Genomic DNA, 13,500 nt, shown 5'->3' on the forward strand with positions numbered 1-13,500 from the left:
AAAAATTATAAAAAAAAAAAAAAAAAAAAAAAAAAAAATTATACAAATAAAAACAATAAAAAAAATGATAAATATAAATTTTTATATATTTTTACAAATTATCAATATCTTTTTTAATATCTTCAAAGATTTTATAGGAATTTTCTATTATTCCTTCATTTAACTAAAAATATGTAAAAAGAAAATATATTTACAGTTTTATAAATAGTGATATAAAAAAATAAAATTATATATTTTTCATTATTTAAAATTAACATTTTTCCCCATATACTGCTCAGCCTTCTTAATTGATTTTTTTACATTTTTTAATTGTATAGCTGTTAAGAAAATAATTTATTATATGTTAAGAGAAGAACAATTTTTAAGAATTTTTTTAACCTATATTTTGGAAGATTTTTTTTATTTCATCCTTTTCTTTGTGTAATATTTTTGTTTCCTCTTCTAATGATATTAATAGAGCTTCAATTTTAAAACTAAATTGGTCAATTTCTCTCTTTTCTAATTCATTCTTATTTTTCTTTAAAGTGTAGAATCGAACAAACAAAATTTTAATAATATCATAAACGCGTTATAATTTTTATTTATATGATACCTTTAATAAAAAATTTAGATTATCATTGTAAACATCGTCAACCATTTTACTAAAAAGAACATTTTCATAATAAATTAATATTAATTTATAATAGACTTTTTATTCTTTTTTTTTTCTTTTTAATTTACTTTATTCCGTTCAATGATAAACATTTTTCATTATCATAAATATCTAAGTTCATTTTACAAAAAAAAAAAAAAAGTAAGAAAACAAATACACTATTCCCAAAAGAAAAACAATGTAGCAAATTTAAAAAACAATACAAGTATATATTTGATGTACAAAAACAACACAAAACAAATAAAATAATTGATTTAGAAGATATAAGAATTCAGAGAAAAAAGGAAAAATTTTATTGGGAGAAATAAAAAAATTTATCTAAATTATATAAGAAATATTTAATTAAAACAGCTTGACCTAATATATGCACACATAAATAACTTTAGACAATTATCTAGAGTCCCAAAAAGCTCAAAAAAAAAAAAAAAAAAAAATTATTCCTTCAACTACGAAATTCTTGTAATTTATTTTATTTATTATTTCCTTTTTTTATTTTCAAAATATTATTATTTATTTAAAATCTAAATTATACAAATAAAATTTAAAAAAAAAAAATAATTATATTTAAAAGTAAAAATATATCTATAGAAAAAAAAATAGTTCATAAGAAAATTAGAAGAGTAATAAAATAATAAATGAAAAAAAAAAAAAAAAAAAATGAAATATATGATAAAGAAAAAAAAAAAAATATATAAAAAAAAAAAAAATTAAAAATTATATTCGATAATACAAAGTTTAGAATATTTATACACAAATTTATCAACTTTAAATATATTATGATACTATTTAAAAACTCTTTTATTTTAAAAAAATTAAATAATAACAATATGATATTGTATTTATGTGAAAAATATAGCTAATTCTGAAACATTCAATTTAGTTTCCATCTTTTTTTTTTTAAACTAATCTAGTTTTTGTATAAGATACTTTTATTGAACGATCTTTTAAGTAATAATTATGAAAATCCATTAAAGCTCTTGTTGCCTATAAGGAAAATTATATATATAATCAGTTTTACTATTTTTAATTTTATTTTATAATTTATATTTCCATTTTCCTTACCATATCTTCTGAATTCATTTCTACAGTAATCATTAAATGCTTCTTTCCTTCTTTGAATGGCTGAAATTTTAACTTATTAATTTCTCCATATTTATTAAATAAATTTACTATGCATTCTTCATTTACTTCTTCATTTACATTAGATATAAATAGTGTTTTTGTCGGTCTACATGCTCCTTTTATATATTTTACTTGATCTGCCGCCTGTAAAATAACAAAGAAAAGTATATAAGTGTTAAATAATTTTTATGTAAATATATAATGTTTAATTATATCTTTATATCGAACTAAATATCTTTGATCGTAATTATTAAAAGATTTGGCTTTATAGGATTCATTTTTTTTTTGCTGAGATGAAATTCTTATGTCATGTATTTTTGAAAAATGCAATTCTATAGTTTGATCGCAGATTTTAGCATGTTGTAAACATTCTTGAGCTAATGAGGAATATAAATAATTAGAATATTGAATAAGAGCAGAATCTGGTTTTTCTCTTAATATTTTAATTCTTGAAACAAAACCATAAACGCTAAATAAATTAAACAGCTATTTATCAAAAAAAAAAAAAAAAAAAAAAAAAAAAAAAATTAAAAATTAAAAACTGAACATGTTCATATTAAAAAATGCTATATAAAAAAAACATACATATATATATATATATATACCTTATTAACATCCGTATATTCTTTTGGTATGTTATAACATATTAAAACAGGTGTTTTTGATGGATTTTTCGTTTCAAAGTCTACTAATTTAAATTTTCTTTCTATTAAGTGATATAACTCTGAATCTTTATGTTTTCCTTATTAAAAGAAAATAAAAAATTAGAATTTTTATAAATGAAGAAAATATTTTTCTTCCTATTTTATTTGATTTTATTATTTTTTATTTTATATTTATAAAATAATTTTTTTTTTTTTACTTGTTGGAGTTGGTAAAACACCATGGGAATTTTGAAAATTAGAAAAATTTTTATTTTTACTTGTACTAGACGTAGTGTAATCCCATGAACTGGAATTGTTAGATTTAACCACTAATTCTTTTAAAAAGGAATATTGAATTTGAATTGTATTACATCCATCATATATATTTCTATTATGTAAAGTTTTAATAGCTTCCTTAGCTGTTTCTATATTTTTAAATTGTACCAAAGCTTGATATATAACTGGATTTCTTGAAAATGTAATAATTTTTTCTACTATTCCACATTTACTAAATAGATAATATATTAATTCTATATCAACAGGATAATGTAAATTTATTACTGATACTAATATAACTTTTGAGCATTCATTTTTATTGTGTTTAGAATTTTTCTTTTCTAATTTTTCTTTAGAATTATTATTTTTATTACTGCTATTTTCATATGTATCTAAATTTTCTTTATTATCATCACTTATTTTTGATAATTTTACTTTTACAAAAGATCCTTTTATCTGAGTTGGATGTTCATTAAAATAATTGTACATATTTTCATTTAATTCATCATCATATAATTTAACAATTATTTCATCATCATAAAAATTTATTTCTGGTATTTTGTTTTTTATAAATGGGCGCATAAAAGATTTTATATCTTCTTCATCTGCATCCTTTGGTACATTCTTTAATATCAAAATAGTATTGACATTGTTTTTTTCCTTTTTTAAAAATGGCATAGAATATCTCCCTTTTCTTTTTTTACAATCATTAGAATAATATTTATTAGAAGATGAATTATTATTGTTGTTAATATCATTATTATTATCATTGCTGTTACTATTACTACTATTATTATTACTATTGCTATTATTAATATTATTGTTAATAGAAGTATTAATATTATTATTACTATTATTATTGTTAGTAGAAGTATTCATATTACTATTATTAGTGTTATTATTATTATGATTAGTGTTACTGTTATCATCGACATTATTATTATTATTATTATTATTATTATTATTACCAGTGTTATTATTAATCATATTATTAATATTCTCATTCTCTTTTGTTTCATTGAAGGAATTAGAATTATATTTCGAATGGTAGTTCTTTTCATAATTTAATTTTTGTTTTTCATAATGATCATCACTACTCATCAAATATCTTTTAACTCCCGTTTTATTTTTCTCATTATCATTTTGGTCATCTGATAATGTTCTTTTGTTCATTTTTTATACGTCTAACAAAATGTAAAATTCATAAAATTTATAAAAATTACACAAATTTTGTTATATTTTACTTTATTCACTTTGTGTAGCATAATTTAAAATAAAATAAGCTAATTATTAAAAAAAAAAAAAAAAAAAAAAAAAAAAAAGAGTAAAAGAGTAAAAAAAAAATAAATAAAATATATAATTGAAAAAATAAAATAAAAAGGAAATTGATATATATGAATTAAAAAATTATTAAACTTTTACACTTTTATAAAAAAAATTATGTAAAATATATTAATATAAAAAATTACTTAATTCAAATAAATTTCAAGTATAAAATAATTACATAAAATAAAAAATATATAAAAATGTGCTATATATAGAATAATTAGAAAATTTTTTTTTTTTTTTATCTATTAACATTTAAATATTTTTAATCAATATAAATACATAAAATGCATTAATGTTCTATTAAATTATGAATTCCTTCATTTAAAACTATAATTTTACAAGAAAAACAAATTTAAAGTATTCTTTTTTTATATTAAAAAAAAAAAAAAAAAAAAAAAGATGTATATAAATGGTAAATAAATATGTCAATATGATTTATTAAAAAAATTCTTTATTATTTTATTTTACAAAATCTTCATAAGTTTAGGATCAAAATGAAATTAATCTATTAAAATTTCTTAATTTTATTCGAGTTTTTATTTATTAATATCATATGTTAATAAAAAAATATAAAGCACACTTTAAGGAAAGTTTTAAAAAAAAAAATGTTTTTAAGCATAAATTAGATTCTACAAAAATCATTTAAAATATTTGATTTGATATTTACATATTCCAATATAAATTTTTGTGGAAAAAAAAAGTTCTTTTTAACAAAATTAACAAAAAAAAAAAAAATATATATATATATATATATTTTGTTACATATAAGAAAAATACTATAGGCGCTATTATTGCAATAACACATAAACGATAAAAAAAAAAAAAAAAAACATAAGAACAAAAAATTTTTTAAAAAATAAAAAAATAAAAAAGAAAATTATACAATAAAAATAGTACATATAAGGAAACTAGAAATCATTGTTATCCATTATTTATATTTCTTCTCTTTTTCTTATATTTCCATCTTTTTTAATAGATTTGATGTATCATTCATAATTACTTGATTCGTTGTCTTCTAATAGAAATATTAATATATTCATATTAATATAGTTCTTTTATAATTATTTAACTTTAATATTATATTATTCTAATATTGTTCTATTCTAATAATGTTTAATCTTAATGTTTATTTCTAGTAAAAAAGGGGAACTAAAAATAAAATATAACACACAAATATTATAAATTATAAGTTATCTCATTTTATACACCAACTATAAGCTTGAATTTTTTTTTAATATATTTTATTTTACATTTGTAATTAAAAGAATAATAGAAAAAAAAAAAAAAAAAAAGATAAATAAATAAAAAAAAATAATTAAATTTGTAAAAATCAAATAATTTTTAATTAAATGTGTGTAAATTATTAGGTGAACGTTAATTATAAATGAGAATGTTTATATAAATTTAAATCATATATATATATATATATAAAATTTTAATTATTTATAAATATAATTTAGGTTAAAATTTTAAAAACAATAAAAAAAAAAAAATAAATAAATATTTATATGAAAATTATTGAAAACATTTTATGATTTTATATAATTTTTTTTTTTTTTTTTTTTTTTTTTTTTTGTTGTTATTCTCAATGTTCCTTTGTTTCCATTAAATTAATTTGTAATTCTTGTCTCACATATTAAAAAGAGATACCAAAATACTTTGTTACACATTATCTTTCTTACTTAAGTTTTTAATGATCCTATAAAATAAATAATACATGAAAAAAATAATGAAATAAATCAGTATTATAAAAGAATAAAATATAATGAAAAAATTGAACAAAATAAATCAGTATAATAAAAGAATAAAATATAATAAAAAAAATGAAAAAAAAAAAATCAGTATAATAAAAGAATAAAATATAATGAAAAAAATTAAATAAAATGAGAAAAAAAACAAAAATTAAAAAATATACCTTTTTAATAATTTCCTAATTTGAATTAACTTATCTTGTAATATAAGAAGCATATTTTTATCATAATGATTATTTTGTTTTGAAATTAAATGAAGATCTTTATTATTCAATGATTCCACTTCATTCAAACACAAAATATGATTTACATTTTCATTGGTTATTGAATCCGTACTTAAAAGTAAATTATTTTTTAAATCTACATTTTTATAAAAGTTTGTAGTATTTTCATTTGCTTTGCGAATTTTATTTTCTATATCATAACTAAAACTACAAATATGATTAAGCATATTCTGAATAAACATAAAAGCATTTGTTTTAATTAAATCAGAATGATTCACATCTAATTGTAACAAACATTCACGAATCCATTTAATACGAAAATCAGCTTCCTCCAAAGATAATTCAGAAGATTTCGTTAATGATTCACACAAAATTTTACTTATGCCTAATAATGCAGGTTGGCTAATTGGTAAATTATCATCTAATAAAAGATTTGAATGAAATCTATAACATAATTGAAGTATCCAATATGCATTAGTATTTTTTTCAATATCTATTGATAATGCTAATGTAAAAGCCTGATCATATTCATGTTCACTTAACAAATGGTTAATTCTTCCTTTTATTATAATATCAGATGGATCATTTTCTTGATGAGAATTATAATCATTATTTTTTTTTAATTCAACGATTGAACTATTACTATTATTTTTTTTAATAGCATTATTATTACTACTTTCGTTATCTAAATTATTACCATCAATGCTTTTATTCTGATCATTTAATTGCAATGGGGATTTACTCAATACATTAATGTCATCATGTAAATAATTAATTTGTTGATTAATGTTGTAAGTATATATTTTTATTTCTTTTTCTAGTTCTTCCATTTTATTATTTACACATAATAAAATATCTTCATTATTTTTTTTTGATTTTTCGTATATTACTTTTTCTATCCCATATAATTCTTTACTCAACCAATTTTTATTTTCTAATAATAATGCATTAAGTGATTCTTTAATGGATTGAAATCCTGTATTATATGCCTCTCTCATACCTGGTACAACGCTTTTGGCAAATTGAATCTGAATTTCTGATGATATAACAGATGGCATTATTTTTTTTAATGCACTTTGATGACCATTGTTAAAAAATTCAACTAACTCTTTATTAAATGCATTATTTTTTAAATCGATATGTTTCATTTCCTCTATTTTATTATTCAAATCTTGAAGAATAATTCTTTTTAAATTATCATTATTTCCTCTTATTGTTTTACTAAAATAATTCTTCATATCTTCACACGTATTTACTAAATTTTCCGAAAATTTACTCATCATAGTATTCATATATTTTTTGAAGCCATTTATCTCATTTAAAATTCTTTCTAATTTTATTTCATATGTATTATCTTTCTGATTTTTTAAGTATGACTTATTTTTAATGGCTTCATATATTTTACTTAAATTATTGTTCATAGATATTAATTTCACATTTATATTTTTATTATAATTTTTTAAATTCATTATTTCTTCTTTCATCTCATTTATTTTTTTATTATAGTTAGTAATGATACTTCCCATTTGCTTATATATCTTGTCATCTGCATATTTATTTTCTTCATTTATATCTTTATTAATCTTGTTACAAATAGTTGAACTGATCCCACTTAAAATATTTTTATCTTTTAATTCTTCACATATAATTTGAGATATTCCTACACTAATGTTTTTATATATCTCTTCACACATTTTTTTCATTAAATCATCTGGAATATCTATTGATATTTTCTCACCTTCAAATTTTTCATCTATAATATCCTTTCTTTTATTATCTTGCTTTTTTCTTCTATATATATTAATAGTATTATTCGTATCATTAATAGGATTAGTCACAATAATATCATCTTCTTTGTTAGTACTAGTATTTATTTCTACATTGTTTAAGTTATTTTTGCTTTTTTTATTTTCCTTGTATATTTCATCATTCTGATTTACTGATTCCTCCTCTATGTTACTTTCATTAACTTTTAATTCATTAATAAAAATAGAATTATCCTTATAAAATTCATTTTTATTTTTTTCATCTAAATTATTATTACATTCATTTGATTTATTATTCCTAAAAAATCCTAATTGATGTAAAAAAGAATTCAAGTTATTTTCCTTTTGTTCAAATATTTCATTATTTTTGTAGTTTGATTTTTCTTCTTCCTCCTTATCTCTTTCTCCTTCATCATCTTTTAAATTATTGTATTTTTTCTTTTCAATATTTTTCCAATCATTTTTATCCTCAAAAATTACATTAAGCTTTTTATTATCCTTGACTTTTTCTTCATTATTATTGTTATTTACTCCCTCTTTTTCATCTTCTTTTTTCACTTCATATTCTTCTTCTTCTTCTCCTTCTCCTTCTTCTCCTTCTCCTTCTTCTTCTTCTTCAATTTCATATTCTTTATATTCATCATCTTTTTGTAATTCTCTTTTTTTTTCTAAATATTCACTTACATATGCTTTTTTTTCCTCTTGATGTTCACTTTCTTCTTCATTATCCTCTTCAAATTCCATAAACTTCTTTAAAGCATCTTTATGATTTGACATAATTATATCAATATTACTATTGTAATCCATATTTTTTTTTATATCGTTTTCATTTTCATTTATTGTCTTTTGTTCTGCATTATCAGAAAAAATTAAATCAACAATTTGTTTCGTTTCACTAAAAGGAATTTTAGAATTTTCTTCTTTTTCTTTTTCATTTTTAAAATTTTCTATATTTTCATGATTAACTACTTTATTATTGTTATAAAATAAATTTATATTCATTTTTTTTGGAGGTACATTTTCAGAAAATTCATTTTTATTTAAATGTGTTATGTTAATATCATCGTTTTTTCTAACTATTTGTTCATCTACTGAAGAATAATTTTTTTTTATTTCATTAAGAGAATATTTTAAAAATTGTTCTAGATCGTTGTTTTCAGGCATATCATTTCTACTATTAATTTCTTCTTTGCTTTCTTTTTTTTTATTATTTAAAATTATATCACACAGAGCATTATTTGCATTTCTAGAGGATTCTTCCTTATCATTTATATCATTAAAATATTTTACATCCTTATTTTCTATTTTTTTCAATACTTCAATTCCATCATTGTTTACTCCACTCAAAATTCTAGATATTTCTTTATTTTCAATATAATTAATTGAGTTATTATTCTTGTTTAAAATATCTTCTCTATTATTTAATAATACTTTTAATTTTTCTCTCATGTCTACATTATTTTCTTCATTATTTATCAATTCTTGTAAAATATGAGGATTTCTATTTATTGTATTATTATTACTTTTATTAATATTATCATCATTTATATATTCATTCCGTTTAAAATCATTGAGGATAATATTTTCTTCACTTGTAATAGGTACATATGAAATATTCTCTAACAAATTTCCTTTTTGAATCATATCATCATACATTTTTACCAATTCTGTATCTTTATTTTTTTTATTTTTTAATATATTTAAAAATTCTTTGTTATTAGAATTATTTAGTATGTTTTGATCTGTTTCTTCTCTTTTATGAATATTTGTTGAGTTCTCTAAGTCATATTTATTATTCAGATTATCATAAAAATTTTCATAAATATTTTTAATATCGCAATTTTTTAAACCCTTATCTATATTATCACAAATATTATCATTATTGGGAAAAGATGCTTCTTTGTTGTTGCATACATCCCCCATAAGCAAAGGAATTGGTGCAGAAAATGATTGAACACTTACACTTTTTTTAGAGGAATTAAAAATGATAGCAAACAAAAATAAATTAATAATATTTAAGGATGAAGAAGAAACGGATACATTTAAAACTTTTGCAAATTTTAAGCAATCATTTATTTTTAGTAATCTAATGGAACAAAGAGGTAAAATACTTTTATTTGGTAAATTTATAAATTTGGGATGAATATTAAAATCTAATCTTTTTTTATTAAAAACTTCTAAAACAAATATTAAACTTTTATTTATATCTCCTTTATCTTTATTAGGAATTTTATAAGAAAGATTAAAAAAAACAAAAAATTCGGAAGGGTCGACAAATAACTCTATATTTTCAATATCTATTCCATTTTGAACATAAATATTTTGTATACTAGAATCATTTAATATATCAATACTTTCACAAAAATTTTCACTAACATCAATATTATTTTTAAATGGGAATACAGATATACAAGAGTAACTATGAAAAACAAGAAGGTAATAATTGCTCTGATTAATGCCATCTTCACTTGATTGAAAAAAAGTATTTAGAATATGAACAGACGATATTTCTATATTATTATTATTATTATAAGTATTTATATTTAATTGCTTTCTTATTTTTAATAATTCATTTTTTAATGAACATAATCCAACTAGAGTAAATTTAATAAAATGGTTATTTCTTTCAACATTCCATATAACTGAATAATAATTTTTAATAAGTGCAAATAAGTATTTTCCATTTAAACTTAGGCTGTATGTATTTAAAATAATTTTATCATGTAAATCTTCTGTACTTTTAAAATCTTCATTAAATAAGTAATTATATTTATGTAATATTTGTTCAAATGATAAAGTTATAGCACAAACTGAAATTAATTTATCATTTACATCAATTTTATCTTTTAATTTATTCATAATCATTGCATTTGTTAATAAAGAAATATTCCATATATATAGGCAATTGTTATGACCAGTAATAAAAAACTTATCACTTTTAGGTAGCCAACTAGCTTTTTTTGGAAAATCACTTTTTAATGTATTTTTTATTTCTTTTAAATTAGTAGTGGGATTTTTCTCATATGAAGGAAAATTTAAACATAATACCAATTCAACTTTAAATTCATTGATTTTATAGATATATAAATGTCCTTTATTATCTAATAGCAATAAATAGTTACCATTTTCCTTGTTGAATGAAACATATAAAACTTCATTTTCATACAACAATTTTATCCTTGTTGTATTTATTCCGTTTTGATTTATTAAACGAAATTTTCCATTCTTTAAAGCATAACAAACATTTCGTGAATTAACATCCAAAATTTCTCCTTCTTTTTTTATTATTTCTGCACTATCACTTCTTATTTTTGATATTACATTTTCACTTAATGATAAAAAATTAGCTTTATTTTCTATTCCTTCAATTGAGTTTACTATATTTGATGTTTTAATTTTTACGTTATTTGAATAAAATGGATTTCTTACATAATTTCCTTCTAAAACTATTTTTTCATCAATTTCTTGTAAATTCATTTTTAAAAATAATTAAATTTAAAAAGAATGAAATTATTTATGTAAATATTATATTTCTATTAAATATAAATAAAGAATATATAAAAATATTATTTTTTTCTTTCTTTTATATATATATATATAAATATATATGTAGTTACAAAACTAAGTTAAAAAAAATATAAAGTTCAAAATTGTATTAATTTATATACAATATATATAATACAAAATTAAACATTCTAAGCATAATTTAAATACGTAATGTATAATATTAATTTATTTCTATTATTAAATATATATTTCTTTATAATATTAAAAAAAAAAAAATAAAAAAATAAAAAAAATAAAAGTTTATTCTTTTTTACTCTTTATAAAATATACCTAGGCATATATATTTACATAAAATCAAAAACATAATTCAAGACAATATTATAAAAAATTATATATATGCAAATATATATTAAAATATTCCAACAACATACATTTTTTTCAAATTTTTTTTTTTTTTTTTTTAATCATTTTCAAATAAAATTTTTTTATTAATAATCCCAAAAAAAAAAAAAAAAAAAAAAAAAAAAAAGAAAAGAAAAAAATTTTAATTTTTATTATTTTTTATAAAAAATGCTATTCTTTTACGTTTTTATATAATTTTAATAAAATTACATGTTTTTTTATTTCTAGATTAGCTTAGTGTATCTCAAAAGATATTAAGCAATATTTAAAACTATCATCGTCAAATGATATATATAATTTATAGTTTCTAATTTATTTAATTTATTAAAATTGAAAACCCTAATAATCATAAACTTATTTTTATTTATTTAAAAAGAATTTTTAAAAATTTTATATGAAAAGAAAAAAAAATGCATAAAAGCAAATTTATCTTCATATATATATATAAAAACATAAATATGTATATTTTTTAAAATAATAAATCTATGATCTAAGTTTTTTCTATATATCTTTACTATATTTTTTATTATTATTTATTTAGTTTATTAAAAAAAATTGTATATTTTTTTTTTTAACAATTTTTTTTTTTTTTTTTTTTTTTTTTTTTTTTTTTTNTTTTTTTTTTTTTTTTTTTTTTATCTTTTTTAAACAAAATATATATTTTTGTTTTTAATATTTAAATAAGTAAATGAATGATTTTATCTTCAACTCTTTTTTTTTTTTGAGTGAACAACTTCGTAAAAATACAGAGGTATTTTTTAACAAGTTTCATTACACAGATTTGACATCATGTAATAAAATTTTTTTTTTTAAAATTTACTTTTTTTCTTTGATATACGAAAACAAAAAAATAATTACAAAAAGGATTCTAATAAATATAAAAACTAAATTTTTTTTTTTTTTTTTCTATATATTTTATATAAAGTATTATGTAATTATTTTTTAAAAATAAAGAAAAAAAAAATTCAATTAAATACATAGCATTAATTCAAGTAACAATATTTTTTAAAAGTACTATACAAAAAAAAAAAAAAAAAATACTCAAGTAACCAGTAATTTTATCAATGAATTAATGAAGTTTCTTTAATTTAAAAATAATATTAATTTTATTTATTTAGTTATCTATTTATTAAGAAATAATAAAAAAAAAAAAAATAAATAAAATGTTTAATTTCTTATATAAAATTGTGTTAACTGAAAAATTAGATTAACTTAAAATTTCTCTCTTTTTTTTTTCTAAATAATATTTATATATATAATCAAAGAATAATTATTCTACAAATAAATATATTGTTTTTTTTTTTTTTTTTTTTAATAATTAGAACCATTAAAATGTAAGTTTTTTTATTAAAAGAAAGTATTTTCATTTTAAATAAAAATTTAACAAGTACTCATCATGTTATAACTTCTTAATTTAAAAAAGAAAAATATTGATACTTCAAAATTTTGCAGAAAATTATAAATATTAACATTAATTACATCATTTGGTGTCACACTAAAATTATAAGAATATAATGAATTATAGTTACATTATTATCTTATTATTTTAATTATTACATCATTTTTATATTCTTATAGAAAAGAAAAAAAAAAATTTTTTAATTTTAACATTATTAAAATAAATGAAATGAAATACACAAAAATATCATTATAGACACATTTTTATAAATAACTATATATTAACTTAATATCCATATATCATCAATATATACTAATAAAATTTTTGTTTAACAAAAATAAAAAATAGCTTTTATAAAAAGGAAAATTTAATCTTAAGTATCAATAATTGACAAAAAAAAAAAAAAAAAAAAAAAAAAAAAAAAAAAA

At 17.5% G+C, this 13,500-nt stretch overlaps 3 protein-coding genes across 3 annotated transcripts; all 3 read right to left on the bottom strand.

Annotated features, from left to right (window-relative positions):
• Positions 1–91: 91 nt before the first annotated feature.
• Positions 92–773, bottom strand: PGAL8A_00134900 (conserved Plasmodium protein, unknown function; the record flags this gene model as incomplete). The annotated part of the gene is made up of 5 exons (XM_028674879.1): positions 92–163; positions 256–317; positions 379–517; positions 593–641; positions 721–773. 5 exons carry the CDS (start codon positions 771–773, stop codon positions 92–94), a joined length of 375 nt encoding a protein of 124 aa, XP_028526466.1.
• A 776-nt stretch (positions 774–1,549) lies between these two features.
• Positions 1,550–3,867, bottom strand: PGAL8A_00135000 (polypyrimidine tract binding protein, putative; the record flags this gene model as incomplete). The annotated part of the gene is made up of 5 exons (XM_028674880.1): positions 1,550–1,636; positions 1,715–1,918; positions 2,003–2,260; positions 2,380–2,516; positions 2,637–3,867. 5 exons carry the CDS (start codon positions 3,865–3,867, stop codon positions 1,550–1,552), a joined length of 1,917 nt encoding a protein of 638 aa, XP_028526467.1.
• A 1,818-nt stretch (positions 3,868–5,685) lies between these two features.
• On the bottom strand, positions 5,686–11,241 carry PGAL8A_00135100 (conserved Plasmodium protein, unknown function; the record flags this gene model as incomplete). Its single annotated transcript, XM_028674881.1, has 2 exons — positions 5,686–5,722; positions 5,939–11,241. 2 exons carry the CDS (start codon positions 11,239–11,241, stop codon positions 5,686–5,688), a joined length of 5,340 nt encoding a protein of 1,779 aa, XP_028526468.1.
• Between the last annotated feature and the right edge of the window lie 2,259 nt (positions 11,242–13,500).

The sequence above is a fragment of the Plasmodium gallinaceum genome (genome assembly GCF_900005855.1).
Source record: "Plasmodium gallinaceum strain 8A genome assembly, contig: PGAL8A_v1_65, whole genome shotgun sequence".
NCBI classification, from domain to species: Eukaryota; Apicomplexa; class Aconoidasida; order Haemosporida; family Plasmodiidae; genus Plasmodium; species Plasmodium gallinaceum.